General features: G+C 40.7%; 1 protein-coding gene across 1 annotated transcript in view; it reads right to left on the bottom strand.

The window, feature by feature from the left end:
- Positions 1-4,386: 4,386 nt before the first annotated feature.
- Positions 4,387-19,363, bottom strand: part of atp5f1d (ATP synthase F1 subunit delta) — a 34,607-nt gene continuing 19,630 nt past the window's right edge. The window contains exons 4-5 of the mRNA XM_041205177.1: positions 16,339-16,473; positions 4,387-4,493 (exon numbers count right to left, since the gene is read on the bottom strand). Of these exons, the coding sequence (XP_041061111.1) occupies positions 16,351-16,473 (123 nt within the window). The 3' untranslated portion in view covers positions 4,387-4,493; positions 16,339-16,350. The remainder of the gene's footprint in view (positions 4,494-16,338; positions 16,474-19,363) is intronic.

The raw sequence follows: 19,363 nt of genomic DNA on the forward strand, positions 1-19,363 counted from the left end.
CCCCCAACATTTGTTTTTTTAACCTTCCAGCCCAAGGATATTGAATAAAATGTAGTGCCCAACTTCCTGATTAGCTTATAGAATGGAAATCAATCTGTCAGCTTCCCTAAAACATGTGGTATAATTACCAATCAAACCCTTAGGGAACAAGGGAAAACATACCATGGAAATCATCCAAAGATTTTCACACTAGGTATTAGTGGGATGGCAGTGGAGTAGCGGTATTGTCTACTAATCTAGAGATGTAGGGTAATGCCCTGAGGACTGGGGTTCGAACCCGCCATGGTGGAATTTGAACCCAATAAAAATCTGGAATTAAAAGTCTAACGATGACCGCAGAACCATTGTCGATTGTTGTAAAACCAGATCCACTAATGATATGGGGAGGAAATCTGTCGTCCTTGGTATGCCTACAAATAATCATAACCCTGTGGGCCTGGAGTCAACTCTTACATGCCCTCTGAAACGGCCTAACAAGCCACTCAATTGTATCAAACCAATGCAGACGGACCACCCAGTATCGAGAAACGACAACGGCAAACGCAGCCCTGTCAACCCTGAAAAGATCCCTTACTAACATGGGGGGCAGGGCTAGTTGGGAGAGCTGTCTCAGCCTGGCATAGTCATCCTCACAGAATCATACCTAAATATCAGATAATGTCATCGACACCACCTGGGTATTTCCTGTCCCATCAGAGGTGGCAGCACAGTGGTATACAGTTGGGAGTTGCCCTGGGAGTCTTCAACATCGACTCCAGATCCCATGAAGTCACTTGGCATCAGGCCAAACATGGGCAAGGAAACCTGATTACCACAACCCTCCCTCAGCTGATGAATCACCACTTGGAGGAAGCACCAAGGATGCAGAATGCACTCTGGGTCAGGAACTTCAATGTCCATCACTAAGAGTGTCTTGGTAGCACCACTACTAACTGAGCTGGCCGAATCCTAAATGACATAGACTGGGTCTGCAGCAGATGGTGAGGGAACCAACAAGGAAAAACAGCAGCAGTATTTGCTCAAACACAATCTACAACCTCATGGCCCAGGATATCCCCCATTCTACCATTACCATCAAGCAATAAAGAGTGGCGGGCATGCCAGGAGCATCACCAACCCGGTGAAGCTATAACACACGACTACTTGTATGCATAAGCAGCAAGTGATAGACAGGGCTAAGCAATCCCACAACGAACGGATCAGATCTAAGCTCTGCAGTCGTGAATTGCAGTGGACAATTAAACAACTCACTACAGGAGGCGGTTCCACAAATATCCCCATCCTCAATATTGCAGGAGCCCAGAACATCAGTGCAAAAGCATTTGATACAATCTTCAGCCAGAAGTGCCAAGTGGATGATCCATCTCAGCCTCCTCCAGAGGTTCCCAGCATCTTCAGCCAATTCAAGTCATTCCGCACATCATCAAGAAACGGCTGAAGGCACTGGATACTGCAAAGGCTATGGGCCTTGACAGTATTCTGGTAATAGTACTGAAGACCTGTGCTCCAGAACTTGCCACATCCCTAGTCAAGCTGTTCCAACACCGGCATCTACCCAGCTATGTGGAAAATTGCCCAGGTATGTCCTGTACACAAAAAGCAGGACAAATCCAATCGTGCCAATTACCACCCTATCAGTCTACTCTCCATCATCAAAGTAATGGAAGGGGTAGTCAACAGTATTATCAAGCAGCACTTGCTTAGCAATAACCTGCTCACTGACAACCAGTTTAGGTTCCACTACGGCCACTCAGCTCCAAATCTCATTACAGCCTTGGTTCAAACATGGACAAAAGAGCTGAACTCCCGAGGTGGGGTAAGTGACTGCCCTTGACATCAAGACTGCATTTGACGGAGTGTGGCATCAAGGACACCTAGCAAAATTGGAATTGGGGGAATACTCTCCACTAGCTGGATTCATACCTAGCACAAAGGAAGATGGTTGCAGTTGTTGGAGGTCAGACGTCACTGCAGGAGTTCCTCAGGGTAGTGTTCTTGGCCCAACCGTATGTAGCTGCTTCATCAATGACCTTCCTTCCATCATAAGGGCAGAAGTGGGGATGTTCACTGATGATTGCACAATGTTCAGCACCATTTGTGACTCGTCAGGTAGCAGTCCATGTTCAAATGCAGCAAGGCCCAGACAATATTCAGGCTTGGGCTAAGTGGCAAGTAACATTCGCACCACACAAGTGTCAGGCAATGACCATCTCCAACAAGAGAGATTCTAACCATTGCCCCTTGATGTTCAATGGCATTACCATCACCAAATTCCCCACTATCAACATTCTGGGGGGTTACCATTGACCACAAACTGAACTGGACTAGCCATATAAATACTGTGGATGCAAGAGCAGGTCAGAGGCTAGGAATTGTGTGACAAGTAACTCACCTTCTGATTCCCAAAGCCTGTCCACCATCGACAAGGCACAAGTCAGGAGTGTAATGAAATACTCTCCACTTGCCTGAATGAGTGCAGCTCCCACACCCCTCAGGAAGCTTGACACCATCCAGGACAAAGCAGCCTGCTTGATTGGCACCACATCCACAAACATTCACTCCCTCCACCACCCACGTACAGTAGCAGCAGGGTGTGCCAACTACAAGATGCACTGCAGTGATTCACCAAGGCTCCTTCAACAGCACCTTCCAAACTCACAACCACCACCATCTGGAAGGACGAGGGCAGCAGATAGATGGGAACACCGTCACCTGGAAGTTCCTTTCCAAGTCACTCATCATCTTGACTTGGAAATATATTGCCATTCCTTCACTGTTGCTGGGTCAAAGTCCTGGAACTACCTTCTTAGCAGCACTGTGGGTGTACTTACAGCATATGGACTGCAGCAGTTCAAGGCGGCAGCTCATCACCACCTTCGCAAGGGCAGCTAGGGATGGGCAATAAATGCTGGCCCAGCCAGCGAAGCTCACATCCCATAAATGAATGAAAAGTTAATGGAACAGTTCATATTATAAATTTTCTCAAAAATCTCAAGCTAGACATCTCAATAGCTGTTTTGCTGAATCAACACAATATGAAGTCACCATATAAAACCTGCCTTCCCTTCACACCCCATAACATTTCCAATAGGAAACATGACTGACAATTTGAAATCACAGTGGGTTTTACAATGGATAGGTGAAACCTCTCAAGCACCATTTCCTGAGCAGATTTAAGACAATGCGATTTTACGATGCAAGTTCATACTTGCCAAACTACTTTGGCAGAACAAAGTAGAAAAGATGATCACAGAATAAGGTCTACACCTTCCCAGTAGCATCCATACTATACCATTAAACCTAACTATTTATAAACCAAAGTATATTAACAGCAATACATGACACTACTAGAATGTACAAACCAGTTTTTGTGCGAACGCAACCAATTTTTTTTTCAGGGAAGAGATCAATTAAAAATCAGAACTTGGGCTTCCTGGGTGGCCTTAAGGCAACACTTCCCAAGCTGTGTTGCAGCCTCAAATTCAGCGGTTGGCTTTGTAGCTCCCATTCCTCCGAGACTGCGTCCTGCACCAGCACAGAGGCGCGGGTGGTGTCCAGCCCTGCCCTTGCCCTGCTTGTCTTTCAGTCTCTCTCCAACAGGTGGCAGAGAAAGGCGATGGAACTGGCAGGTCGGCATGGAGGTTTCATAAACATAGCGTAGGCCGCAAATCCCGAATAAAAAAACCAGTCATGCATTTTTGCAGAGTGAGGCTTCGCCCAGTGATAGGCCCAGGTCAACGGCCACCATTTCTATAGGGGGTAAAGTGTCACATGGCCCCTGCACAGCTGTCCTGGGCCAGGAAGCTTTCACTGATTCTTTTGTCATGGGGAATATGGAGAGTTTGACTGAAACCTGCATAAGTATATGAAATAATATTTTTACGAAGTAGATTAAAATACAGATTTCCATATTATATGATGTATGTGTTGATCTATAATATACAATCTTTAATTATATACTAAATTTTACAATGCTTCCTTGCCTTTTTGTTTTAGCTGGCGTATAGGATTGTGTTAATCTTCAAATGTTAAAATGGAGTCACGTGGAAAATAGTTTGGGAAGTACTGGCTTAAAGTTTATCAAGCAGTTGTGCCTTACAGACCAGTCAGGACCGTGCTTTAATTCCTCATGAATGTAAGCAGTTCTCAACTCCAGTGGTGGTAGAGGCAACACTTCAACTCTGCACTGACCAAAGATAATACCTGATTTAGCTGTGAAGTTTCTCAAGTCTAGCAGTTTGCTGACACTCACCAACTCTCACATATGTATAATGATCACTTGGACGAGTCATATGGAAGCGTGACTTACACCAATGAATAGCTCAGGGAGTGATGGCAGAAATAAAAGCTTAAGAATATTTTTTGCGAATTAAGAAAGCAGACAGATTGGTTGTTATATATTTATTTTTATAAATTCAACCCATTTAACTGTACAGTGTTGTCTTCTTCCCAAATGAAGGTCAAACAATCAACTTCATGACACACAGTTCGTCCTGCCAACATAAAGAAACAGCTGTTAAGAGAGGAAATAATTTAACAATTAGGTGGAAAGGTCAAATGCAACTCCTACTCAAAGCATTGAGACTGATCAATGCCATCCATACTGTGATATAAACAACGGTATTTATGCTTGGCTTTTTTGGGTTGAATGTTTGCACTCAAGTTGTAAGGATCAATCTTGCAAATGTAACAATTTTTTTACTTGAGCTTTGTGTGACTACATATAGCAATCCCAGGTCAGCGAGGCAAATTTAAACAATGTGATAAATCCCCTGGGAAAAGTACTTTAGATCCGGATGGCACTGAACTTGAGTATTTTCATGTCAACACTAAGAGTGAAGTCCAGTACAGGGAAGATGCTAATACCCACTCACAGAAAAGTGACTTGCCACAACATACCCAATTGTCCTGTCCTCAGTCAGAGAGCCCGATGTAAGGATGGGCTAACTAAAAATGGCAACTATGCTGTCTCAGGTCAAACATTTTCTAAAATAATTCCACTGGTTTTAAAAATAATTCAGGAGGATATTGCCCGTTACAAAATGACAAAAAAACTACTGGATCGACAAATGTCAGAAAATTTGAAAATGTACAAAATAAATATCCTCTGGCACTCAGCATTTAGTTTTACTTGCCCTAAGATTTTACTTGCCCTAAGATTTTCCCTCTGGGTTTATTTCTTAATTCTGAAACATCTAATGCATATGAAAATACATAATTGATACAAAATAATTTAAACCATTTGTAGTAATTATAGTTTAGGTAAACATAGGACTGTAGCTTTAAGAATAATCTCGTGTTGTAAGATCACATGATCTGTGTAAAGCAATGTGAAAGCAGCGCGGGGAACCTCCAGGGGAGAGTTCTTCTTTAATTATAGAGTTTGATGCACACGTGTAGTTGCTGCTGCTGTCTTGTAAATAAAGTTAAATGTGTCCATTAAGAAAAGTTGTCTGGAAGATCAACTCTATAACTAACTGGCGACAAAGGTAAATCAGATATAGTGCTGTACCTCGCCCAACGATTAAGAATATCTAAGTTCATTAAATAGAAAAGATATACTCATCTGAAATGCCAGAGTTTGGCGGAATTGATCCCTTTGAGCCAGCCACAGATGATTGGTCTCATTATATAGAACGCCTTGCGTTCTTCCTTCAAGCCAACAAAATCACAGGGTAGGAAAAGTGAGCAATTCTGAGTATTGGTGGGAGCGAGACCCATAGCCCAATTCGAAGCTTGACAGCCCCAAGTGCCCCGCATTCAAAGACTTTCAGTGAATTTGTAGACCTCATTAAGGTACATTTTCAACCCAAGCCCTCAGTCACAATGCAGAGGTTCAGGCTCAATTCATGGAAGAGAGCCCCAGGGAAGACCATTGCTCCTTACGTGGCGAAATTAAAACAACTAACGGAATTTGTGATTTTGGTGAAACCTTGAATGACATGCTCAGGGATCATTTGGTATGTGGTGTGCAGGAGGATGCTATTCAGCAAAGATTGCTGGTTGAAGTGAATCTTGACTTTAAGAAAGATTTATAAATAGCGCTAGTGATGGAAAGCACGGTAAGGGATTCACAAACTATTCAAGGGGGCGCAAAATGCCGCTTAGCAACAAAATCAGAAACTGATTTTCATCAATGTGGAAACATCCAATCTTCTAGCGATTGGCAATTTAAAAAAGTAGAATGCTATTTTTGCCACAGAAGTGGACACAATGAAACAGTGCAAAGCGAGATTTAAACAGACTTCCAATAATAACCGAAGACCAATGAAATATATAGTGTAGAGCAGCCAGAAACAACCAATTCTAACATTTATTCATTATTTAACATGAAAGTTGGGAAGACAGAGCCAATTGTTGTCACAGTGCAAGTGAATGGTAAACCCTTAAAAATGGAAGTAGGCATGGGTGCTTCTACCACTGTAATAGGACAACCCACTTTCAGGTATTTAAATAAAGGCGGTGATCAACAATTAAATTAGTAACAATCATCTGCCAAGTTTAAAACATACACAGGTGATGAAATCCAGGTCAAAGGTATCACCAGAGTAACTGTTTATTATAGACACCAATCGGCACAGCTACCAGTGATGGTGATAGAACATGAAGCTCCAAGCCTTCTTGGGCATGGTTAGTTGAATGAGATTAAACTGATCCGAAATCTTCCAGTTGCGAGCAGAGTGGCTAAGAGTGCTACGAAAAAAAAAATGATACCATCTTCAAGGATGAACTGGGAAAAATTCAAGGCCTACAAGCCAAGATTTATGCGGACCCACAAGCAAACCCTTGCTTCTTAAAAGTAAGACCACTACCATACGCCCTGAGAGAGTAGGTTGACGCTGAGTTGAACTGGCTAGAGACGCTGGGTGTCATAAAAGCAGTTCAGTTTTCCGAGTGGGCAACACCCACAGTCCCTGTCCTTAAACCAGACCAGACCGTCCGCTTCTGTGGGCACTATAAATTAACGGTCAAGAGAGCAGCCAAACTGGACAGGTACCTTGTTCCAAGATTGAAGACCTATATGCCAAACTAACAGGAGGGACAACGTATACAAAGTTGGACATGAGTCACGTGTACCAGCAACTGGAGCTGGATGACACCTCCTGGGAATTTGTGACCAAAAATACCCACAAAGGGTTATATCAATATACAACCTGCCCTCTGGTGTTTCCTCAGCTTGTGCCATTTTTCAGAGGACAATGGAGAGCTTGCTACAGGGACTACCTCAAGTAGTGGTCTACCTAGATGATGTACTGATAACTGAGGAACACTTGGTTAATCTAGATGAAGTCCTGAAATGACTTTTAGAATGACTGCACCTGAAGAAGGAAAAATGCACTTTTCAGGCAAATGTAGAAATTTATTTGGGCCACTGGGCAAATGCCCAAGGGTTACACCCTGCTGAAGAGAAGGTTAAAGCAATCATAGAGGTGCCTGCACCTAAGAACATCACTGAACTTAAATAATTTCTGGGATGGTAAGTTATGAGCAATTTCTACTAAATTTATCAACAGTTCTAGCTAACATTTACTGCTAAGAAAGAACCAGCATTGGTTTTTGGGAGTCACCCCAAGAAGAAGCCATCATGAAATTAAAAGAGCTCTTACACTCTTAAAATTTGTTAGTGCATTATGACCAGACAAAGGAGTTTGTGTAACCTGTGATGCATCCCCCTATGGACTGGGAGCAGTACTCTCACAAAATGAATGATAGCACAGAGAGGCCAATAGGCTATGCATCCAGGACACTTACCACAGCTGAAAATGGATATTTTCAGATTGAAAAAGGTCTGTCAATTATTTTTGGTGTAAAAAAATTCCACCAATACATGCACGGGCAACATTTCACGATAGTATCAGACCACAAACCGCTTTTGGGTCTGTTTAACGAGGAAAATGCTATACTTCCCATGGTTTCTGCACAAATACAAAGATGGGCCCTAATTCTGGCAACATATGAATACACCTTTGTAAACAGATCAGGTATTCAGATAGCAAATACTGATGCCCTGAGCTGCCTTCCTTTGCAAGAGAACAATGACCTTGTCTCAATTCCCCAAGAACATGTGATAGTGATGAATCACCTAGATTCCTCACCAGTCTGTGCTAGGCAGATAAGAAACTGGACGAATCGTGATCCAGTCCTGTCTCAAGTGAGACACCAAACTGGTTGGTCCCAGGAATCAGTCTCCAATTAATTGAAGCCATTTTTCAATCGAAGACACGAGATGACTAGTCAAGATGATATTCTATTATGGGGTGCAAGAGTAGTAGTTCCTTCATAAGGAAGGGAACCACTCTTAGTCGAGCTACATAGTGCCGATCCAGGAATCTCGTGAACAAAGGCCATAGTGCAAAGTTATCTCTGGTGGCCGGGGACAGATGGCGATATTGAAAGGGTGGTAAAACACGGTGTGCAATGTCAACAGCTGCAAAAGTAACCAGTGGCAGCCCCATTACACCCATGGGGGTGGCCTGGTAGACCCTGGGTACAAATGCATATAGATTACTTTGGTTCTTTCTGCAGAACCTGATTATAGATGTTCATTCCAAGTGGTTAGGCATTTATGAGGTAAAGCTGCTAAGGTCAGACGCTACTATAGAAAAACTACGCCAGAGCTTCGTCATCCATGGATTGCTAGGGGTAATCATCTCAGATTTTACAAGCGCTGAGTTTCAACAATTTGTCAGCATCAATAGTATCAACCACGTGAAGAATGCATCATACCATCCATCATCTAACGGACTGGCGGAAAGGGCAGTACAAAATTTTAAAGCAGGCATGAGAAAGTTAACAGGTGAATCGTCGGAAACTAGGCTTGCTCGTTTCCTATTTCATTACAGAACAACCCCCCACACTACGACAGGAGTAATACCTGCAGAATTAGTGATGAAACGCCGCCTTCAGACAAGACTAAGCCTAATACTTCCCAATTTGGAGGGGAAGGTGGAGAAAAGTCAAGGGAACCAAAAAGCGACTCATGATTTGCGTAGCTGTGTCAATTTACTGTTGGAGAAACAGTATTTGCAGGGAATTTTGGTGGAGGACCAAAGTAGTTACCTGGTAAAGTAAGCTGTGTGATGGGACCACTATCATATCACATGGAAGTGGAGGGGTGGGTGGATCACCTGTAAATGTGTCATAAGAAAAAGGGAGATACCAAAACAATGTTCCACCTGTAACCATTGCTGAACCTGTGCTTCCTGTTGAAGTTGCTCAACCAAGGGCAGACATGCCAGATGTCTCTGTCAGAGTGGAAGATATTGAACTGCATGCTCCTAATGAGGGACCTGATGTTAATGCAGTTCCAGAGAATGTGTTTTCTGCAAAAGAATCTGAAGTCATGGAGCTGCAATGTTCCACATGGATCAGGAAACCACCTGAAAGACTGAATTTGTAATTTCACGATCTGTGTAAATATTGTAATGTCATGAGATAAACATCCTTGTAAATACAAAATGCAGAGAAAAGTTAAAGGGGGGAAATGTAGTAATTATAGTTCGGATAAACGTCGGACTGTAGCTTTAAGAATAATCCTGTATTGTAAGATCACATGATCTGTGTAAACTAATGTGTTAGCAGTGCGGGGAAAATCTAGTAATAGAGTTCCTCTTTAGTCATAGAGCTGATGCACATGTGTAATTGCTGCTGCTGTCTTGTAAGTAAAGTTAAATGTGTCCACTAAGAAAAGTTGTCTAGAAGAACAACTCTGTAACACCATTATGTAATTATATTAAGACAATTAGATATTTCCTGTATTTATCAATTCTGAGAGACCTGGAAATCAACTGGTGTTCTGAAGATGACAACAGAAATGATCAAAGTCTCTTCTCACACCTGACTTACCAAAGGTCAATTATAAAGGAGTACGTGTATTAATTTCAGTTTAAAAGTTTAACCTATTTTGATGCATGTCACCCTTAAGAAACACAGCTGCTTATGTTTAAATGGGTTCCCTCATTCTTGCTGACAATTGTCACTTTTAACTATTAGCCTGACAGCTCTGATATGCACATACAAATTACACTGCCACAAAGTCAGAGATTAAGCCAATGTAATTTATTTCATGACAAAATAATCAAATAAATTACATATCATAATCTGGTAATTAAACAGCATATTAAGTACAAAATCCTGTGCATTTGGGTAAAATGGCCACTCGTTTTCCTATTGAAAGTTTAGACTGCTGTAAACAGCATTAGTAAAATGACTAATTATCCCCCATAGACTAAGCAATTAATTAAGAAATTAATAATACTCAAAATAAACATGGAATTTTAATTACACGCAACTTACTTCAGGCTCAGGTAATGCCAGCAGCCTGTGTCTGCCCAGCAGGCTGTGAGAGATACCAAGAACAATACAAGGAAGAAAAGCAATATTACAGGGCTACTCATTAGGTCTTTTAGCAACAGCTGCAATCTAATAAGCTGGGAGAAAAAAAGAATCTCATACTCTGGGGAAAAAAACGCTCCCAAAACAAGAATTTGGAAACAATTTAAGAGTTCAGGCCACACTTCTAGAACTAATCTAGTGTTTTATGACGCCACCTTAAAATCAAATGAACATCCATTATTCCCTTTCACAAATACTTACATAACACCACTAAACCCTATAGAAACTTACAAAACAATGAGACACTGAAGTAAGAAATCTGACACATGCAATCTATCTATACAATCTGCAGTACATAATTAGAGTACATTCCAACAACAACTATTCAACAAACAATTTGGACTTTGGAATCAAAACAATTTCTAAATTTGTGATTAACGCTCAGTTGGGGATGGCGGGGGGGGGGGGGGGGGGGGGGTGGAGAGAGATGGTCAAGACTGAGGAAGATGGCAACAAATTACAGGAGGACGTTAATAAACTTTCAGAATGGGTATTGGCAAACAAAGTTCAATACAGATAAATGTGAGGTAGTACATTTTAATGGGAAGAACAGGGGGGTCACAAGTCTAGGTGGGGTAGAGAAACAAAAGGATCTTGGAATACAAATACGTTAATCACAAACTTCCACCGCAGGGTACCAAGGCCATAAAAAAATGCAAACCAAGCAGAGGTATAGAATTGATAAGTAGGGAAGTTATGCTAGAACTGGTTAGACCACAGTTGGAGTAATGCATGCATTTCTGGTCGCCAAATTACAAAAAGGATTAGAGGCACTGGAAAGAATGAAGAGAAGTTTTACAAGGATGATACCACAAATGCACGGGTATACATGTCAGGAAAGGACTGGCAGGCTGGTCTCCCTTCTCTTGAAAAAAGGCAGCTCAGGGGTGACCTAGGTGTATTTAAGATTATGGAAGGTTTCAATTCAGCAGAAACTTCTTTAGCCAGGGTGGTGAAAATGTGAAACTCGCTACCACAGGGAGTGGTTGAAGCGAACAGCATATCTGCATTTAAGGTGAGCATAGAGAAGCATATGGGGAAGGTAGATTTAGATGAAAAAATATGGCAGACAGCTCAAATAGAGCATAAACACCAACACTGACAGGTTGAGCCAAATGGCCCGTTTCTGTGCAAGCAGATATAAAGTACGGAGTTTGGCAAATTTTCCAAGGAGAAACGTGTACGTGACAATATTTTAGCCAAGAAAAAAGTATTTTGTAAACTAGAACATTCCATAAAATTGTAAAAAATAGCTAGGGATTGAGTACAAACTTCCAGGTTTTTAAGGAAAGCTACAAAACTATCAATATTCCATTATGCATAAAGAAAGGCCAGTTCTAAATTTGTAATGTATTCTTGGGTGAAAAAGTAGCAGGCCAGTCAGATGGTGTTAAATACCACATCATTGCTCAAAAAGCAAAGAATTCAGATTCAGGTCACTATCCCTCCCTCAACTTATGCTACCAAAAACAGATCAATTTGTTATTCACCTCACTACAGTTTGAGACACCTTGGGAGCACAGAACAGCTGCGTGTCTGTCTACACTAACTCACTGTTTGTGGAGTGCTTTGAGATCATTCAGAGACATGATAATGCACAAAGTAAACACATCTTCCTCTTAAGTTCCTCAACTGAAAGGTTTTAGAGAAACTCCAAAATGTAGTCACGTTTCTGATCTGCATACTCTGCGATGTAAAGGAAGCTCCTATTTTGCAAGATTTTTTTTTACAAAATAGTACTGCAATTTAAAAAAACAAAAGTCAAGAGGCTGCGTTCAATCAGATCAGGCCTCAGCTTCTTCCAGAGCTGCCTTTTTAGGAGGTTCTACACATTAAACATATTTGCAAGTGATGTTCATTGGATCTCCATTCAAATTCATGTAAAAACACTTTCCCTAATCCAAGAAGTTATCCTTCACTAAAAAGAGCAATTTTTAAACCAATTACACATTAATCACACAATGCAAATCCAAATTAAATGCTTGAATTCTTAGGATTACTGAAATTTTTCATAAATTCTTCATTCCTCTCACTATTTTGTCTCCAGCTTCACAAGACGTAATGCCTCTTCCTTGGGCAAATAATATTAGCAACAATGATTATAATTGTCAAAAATTAGCCTCGTTATAAAGATTGATCATTTCGATTAGCCATATATTTTTACTTATGTTGTAGTATTAGAATGCTTTTAACCATTAATACATCAGACTCTCATTTAGTAATGCCAATACCATGATGATCATTTTACTGCATTTTTTCCTTTTCATATGCATTTTTCTGGCTTGTCTTTGCTCACTTAATATTCCTGCTACTCTTATGATTTAAGGGAAAGTTTCATACAAATGAAACTGTAGCCAAAATACTCTTTCTACATCAATAAAACCACTATGATTATTATGGACAATAGAGCAGTTTTGATTTATTTAAGAAAAAAAGAAATTCTTCTGTCTTTCTTCACCACTGCTGCTCCCACCACCCCCCTACCACAACCACCACTGAACCCCTATCCCTGCAAATTTAAGATCCATTTGTATGAATAAAGCTCAGATCAACAAAACTGCTGACCCTCTCCCCTGCTTCTGAAGACAATTGCGTGTCCCTACCCAAACATCCCTTCCCAATATGTGAAGATTGACAATGAACATTTCTGGGCTATTCAACAGATGCGATCATCACAACTGAGCCCAATCTTACCCACACGTATATATTTATATCAGTAGCCTCAACATTATTGTTAGGATAAGGAAGCCTGTCTGATTTGCATCCCGCCGCTTAGTTCAACACTCATATCAATGGACTGGTCAGGTGGGCAGAAAAGTGGCAACACAGAATTCAACTCAGAAATGTGAGGTGATGCATTTAGGGAAGTCAAACACAGCAAAGGGTTACACAGAGGGACCTTGGAGTGAATGTCCACAGATTCCTGAAGATGGCAGGAGAGGTTGATAAGATGGCTAAGAAGGCATATGGAATCCTCCATGTATTTGCTGAGGCATTAAATATAAGAATAGGGAGGTTATGTTGGAGCTATATAAAACATTAGTTAGGCCACAATGTGAGTACTTTGTGCAGTTCTAGTCACCTCAGCACAGAAAGGATGTAACTGCACTGGAAAGGGTACAGAGGAGACTTACAAGGATGTTGCCAGGGCTGGAGAATTGCAGCCATGAAGAAAGTTTGGATAGACTGCGGTTATCCTTCTTGGAACAGAGGAGGCCGAGGGGAGATTTGATTGAGATGTACAAAATTGTGAAGGGCCTATTTACTTTAACAGAGGGGTCAGTGACTAGGGGGCATAAATCTAAAGTGATTGGCAAAAAGGTTAGAGGAGGTGGACCTCAGGAACTCACTGCCTGAATGAGTAGCAGAGGCAGAAACCCTCAAATCATTTAAAAAGGTGTCTGGGTATGCACCTCAAGTGCCGTAACCTGCAGGGCTACGCACCAAATGCTAAAAGTGGGATTAGGCTAGGTAGCTCATTTCTCGCCGGCAGATACACACACGATGGGCCAAGTGGGCTCTTCCTGTGCTAAAAATCTTCTATAATTCTATTCTAACACTGTTGAAGCTAACTATAGAATAAATTGCTACACAACTGAGATCAGCTAATTCAGGCCAAAACAAAAATATCATCCTTGGATAAAATCTGACTTTGCTGATACAGACGCTCGTGCAAAAAAAAAATCCAAATGTAGCTTTTGAATGTTGGAAGGAAAATAAAATGATTAGCTACAAATAATGTACCCTCCAGGAAGAAGAAATTAGAATACCAGAGACTGGCTGCACTATATAGTACAGAACTTACAAAATCTGTCATCTAGTGGTAGAACTTCAGTAGTGCAACTACATCAAAACCAAGTAGCAGTAGCGAAAACATGCAAATTCACATTAAAAGTGAATTATTTAAGTGTCCCTTAAAGCTCAAATTGTGAAAATCAGTGTGTATAAGGTGTAAGCTGCAAAGGTGAGAAATGTTCAGATGCAGAGAGATGTCAAGTTGGTTGATCTTGGTCTGTGTAGCTGTAAGGGGTACTCCTGAGTCAGGAGGTACCCAAGGTGTCTAGTTGCCTAGTGACAACACCCCCAGCTCTGTTAGAAATTGTACCTCTCCATCTAATTTCATGTCAGATATATCAGTTAAAATTTGCACGCAAACCTGTACACAACTATCTACAACTCTTCCGATAAACAAGATTTGCAGGGTTTAACTATCTTAATTAGTTTTAAAAGCGTCACATCTTTGCTGAAAGATAGACTAGAATTTAGATGACTGAAAAGAATGTTAAGCTCGTGTTCAAAGGAACACTCTATTCCTTATGGACAGTAGGAAAGGCTCAAAAGCACTAAGGCAGATAACCAGGTGGAATATCTCATCTCATGGGGCATGAAAAGCTAAACTCCTAAAATATATTATATTTTAAAATATACTATATTCCAATTGTTCAGGAAACAAAGACTAAACTGAAAAATACTAAAGCAAATGATGCTGCATCAAACCCTTTTTATGGCACCAAAAACAAAAGGATTCCAATGAATAGCATGAATACATTTAGAACCAGAGGGAGTATTTAGTAGAAGAGTGATCAAAGCCTGGCAGGTAGCAACTGGGGCCAATAACAACACTTTGAACCTGACATATGAATATCAAAAACATGTTAGAAACCACATTCCTCATGATATTGGAGGGAGAGCACTGAACTACTTCCGTAGCACAATGAGGCATTTCAATATGGTTTCAGTCATTGCATCCAGTGTTTAGCAAATCTTATACTTTAGTACAAGGTTTTAAGAAGTAGAGCCCTAAAAATTAAAGCATACTGTTATATAAATGATACAGTGTATATGCTCAAAGCGCAAAAGTTTAATAAAGTATTATAATATTCTCCGTATATTGTTATGACTGCTAGGCTTCATAAAACAGTTATGTTTTAAACCGTCTCTTATAATTTAAGGTAAAACAGAGCAGCCTGGAAGGGGGAGTGGTGTGAAGTTGCACTGCAATTTGCCCAGCTTCAGGCTCACATGATTTGGCTGTGATGGGGAGAGGGCCCAGATCAGCCCTACTGAAAGTCAGGTGAAAGCTTTAATACCTGGATACAAAGGGAGAAGCAGCTAAGTGCAGACACAGACTCGCATGGCAGTCAAACCAAAAGTTGGGGAAGACAATCCACAACAGTGCTGTGCTAGAAAGAAGAAAAAGATTGCTTCCTGAATAACCCAATAGCAGATGGCTGGTGATGACAGAAATGTTTGAGGGAACAAGGACTGTGAAGAGTTGAAGAGCACTGAATTACCAGAGGGTACCTTGCAATAGAAAATCCATTTGATTATACTTAAAGGGTTGAGTGAAGGGGGCTTTGTTTAAAAGGGCACTGTTAGAGCCGGGCCGATTTGGACAAGCTCAAGACTACATGTCTACATAGAGTGTTATATAAATGTAAAAATGTGGTGTGGGGTTTTTGGTTGTGTTAAGAAGTTAAGAGAGGGGATACCTTTTCTGTGTTTTAATGTATTAACTGAATACTAAATAATGTTTAGTCAAAGTTGATTTTGGTTGGTTTGTTACAGTAAAAGCTTTAAAAGTGAAATCTTATATAGATCAGTCAGAAACTCATCTCTCTTTTTAAAAGCTATCAGTAACTACAAGGATCATAACACCATTTTAACCAAACATACCTTGTTTCAATAAAAGCCAGGCTCTAAATGTTTTTGGACTGTCTGAAGATAGTAATAAAATAAAATTCTTGACGTTTATATACTTAGAAGTTAAGATATGAGCTCACTTCTCTTGGTTCATGTCACCTTTCAATTACTGCACCTTAACTTCAAGCTGTGCAGTAATTCAATTTTTTAATACATACAGAACAATCTAAATCAAAAATGTGTCCAACGGGTCCAACAAAATAACCACAAAGACATCACTAAAGTCAAATAAGCTCTTACCTATTAACCAAGTCACTCTAACGCTTTTATGATTGCTTCATTAGCTTCTATGCTAATTAAGGCCTCTGCCCGTTCTACCTCACCAGAAGCAGATGATAGTTCAGCATTGGCCTTGTCCAGGTTAGCCTTGGCAGTCTGCAACAAAAATTCAAAACTTTTAGCAACTCAGGAGCAAAACATTTTGTACATCTTTTTGTGAAAGTGAGGGTATGGTGCCATTTAATTTTTACCTACTTAACAGAATAATGCAAAACTGCATTTGTTCAGGCAGATTTTTGCACAACTGGCTACATATGGTCCACAGTCCATTTCGTTGGGCCGTCCAAAAGGAAGGTACAGAATTACATTTTCACAACATATTTACAAGTACAAAACCAAATAGCAACAGTTGAAAATATTCAAGCAATATTCATTAATATTGTGAAAAATCAGATCCTAAAAGGAATAATGACATGTTGCACAAATAGCTGTGCTTTACTGTGAACCCTTATTCAATCCAATTTGAAAATATTGCTGTCAGTTTATACCATTCCTGTGCACAACAACCACATATCCTCACCAGCACAAAGGTAAAAATTTACTGCGATGTTCGAAAAGTTTAACAAAGGCATTACATTTATGCCTTGATATCAACAGGAAAGTGCTGCCATTTCTTCAATATAGGATTGATGTACTAGGCTATCAATTTTATTTCAAATCTATTACTAATTCAGCAAAGAATATGATCCATAACTGGAACGCATAATTTTGGCCCAGCTCAAAGTAAACCAGAGGCTGCACAGTTTATCTTTTTCTTATTGAGAAACCAAGATGAAGGGGGAAGGTCCATAGTGCAGGGTATGACTAAGTTTGAAATTAATCATAAGGAGTGTGGACTCAATCAGCTCTGCCCTATTTGCCTATATAAGGAACTTCTCATTAAAACATGGAGTGCAGTGTGTACCTCTTTTGACATTTGCACACAAAGTAAAATAACATCCATGAAACCACTGAGAACCAGTGGTTCCTATAACAGCACTACCAAATCCATTTAACAGTATAAACCCCAGGACTACTAGGACATTACAGTAAGACTTTAAACTAAAAAGGATTATGTTGTTTTTCCAAGTCTCAGCAAGCCATTTCTCAATTTGGATTTTCTCAATATCCAAATACCACCTACTGGGTCTCCAACGACAGTAAAAGCATTGGCTAGGAGATTACAAGTAGCATCTAGTCTAATTGAGTTCAGTTTTTCCTGCCCGATAAATGTGCCTCAATTTGATGCCTAGCAAGAACATAACTATGATTGTGAATTTGTGACACTATCACTCAGACAGTGCTATTATATCCTCTTAGTGTCACCAACAGGCAGCAATAAATAAACTAAAGGCACAATAATCTGGCATTTGTACACAAAATCACAATTTAGTAGGCTACAGCCAACTTTGAAATATCACTTCAATAACTATCAGAAAGATATATAAAATTAAGCCCAGGATATTAATTTTATACAGTATCTTTTCTGTAACCTTGATGCAATGTCATAAACATGGGATCCTTCAGAGCTCTGAAGAAGGGTCATGCGAACTCGAAATATTAACTGTTTCTCTCTCCACAGATGTTGTCAGACCTGCTGAGTTTTTCCAGCATTTTCTGTTCTTGTTTCAGACTTTCAGCATCCGCAGTATTTTGCTTTTATCTTAAGGTTACGAGGAGGTTTGATGGAGATATTTAAAATCATGAAAGGTTCAGATAGAGTAAATAAAGAGAAACAGCTTCCACTGGCTGAAGGATCAATAACCAATGCGCACAGGTTTAAAGTTTGTCAAAAGAACCACAGGTGACAATTGAAAACCTTTTTTTAAACATGGATGGTTAGGATTTGGAATGTACTTGTTACACCTTGTTAGCGGATGGAGGTCGGGGACTACAAGTCCTGACAGGCCCCAGGAGTTTCCATGTATGCACGGATCTCAGAAGTGGGCTGAGCAGCACAGCATTTGGAGTTCTTCGGGCCGAGGACTCAGCGAAGGACCCAATGCACATGCATGAAAAAGAAACGGCGCAAAAACCCCGATCACAAGACCATAGCGAGCAGAGTCCCAGACGGCGAGAGAGAACCGGGAAAAGAGCCACCCTGAGGAGGCGATCACTGATAGGAACCACTGGGAAGAGGAGCAAGAGGTTCCAAACAGTAAAAAGGGCTGAGGCTGGCAGATTTTAAGTAATGAGGGCTTGGGCAGAAATCCTGGGGATCTGCAAAGGCAGAAGGATGGTGATTCCATTCTGCGGGTCGCTGGGTCAAAATTAGCCCTTTGGAGCAGTGGTGCTCTGCTTAGCGAGGCTGAAGAGCTGAAGGTGTGCTTGTGAGTTAGTGGAGTAGGGACTCTGGAATCCAGGAAATGGAGCTTTGGGAGACGAGAATGAAACCCTCCTTGCAACGTGAGCTGTCACTGAGGAAGTTTATGTCAGAGTGATTTTTGGAGAGAATTCAAAGGCTAAATTCTTCAAAGGTGAAGACTGGAATCCCTGGTGAGAGAGTTTCAATGAGATTGGTTGACTCACCGTGTTTATTGACATCTGGGTGGATTGCTGAGAAATTTGTGGGATTTGTCTTAGTGACATTTGCCATTTACTGTGCAGCATAGCGTGTTCGACCACAGTTTGCCTGTTAACTCACATGTTAAGAGTATAGGATAGATATTGTAAATGTTTTATCTTTCTGACCTCGTAAAGTTTATTTTGCGTGTTCCAAAACAGTGGAATCTTGTGGCTTTATTGTCTTCGTGATTGTCTTAAATCTCAAACTTTGTCTACTTCAAACAAACAGTTACTGGTCCCTGACCGGATCATACCAAAAACCTGGTGGTCTGGCTCAGCATCATAACAAATTGGGGGCTTGTTCAGGATTTCAAATCAACCAGGCAGATAAGAGTTCTGGTGCTAGCTGAGGTTAAGGCTGATAAGATTCTGACGATGGCTTTACTGCCCGATAGACTGTTGGATACAGGTTCAATAGTAGCCTTCCAAAAGGGAATTGGAT

Source organism: Carcharodon carcharias, chromosome 14 (genome assembly GCF_017639515.1).
Source record: "Carcharodon carcharias isolate sCarCar2 chromosome 14, sCarCar2.pri, whole genome shotgun sequence".
Lineage (NCBI taxonomy): Eukaryota > Metazoa > Chordata > Chondrichthyes > Lamniformes > Lamnidae > Carcharodon > Carcharodon carcharias.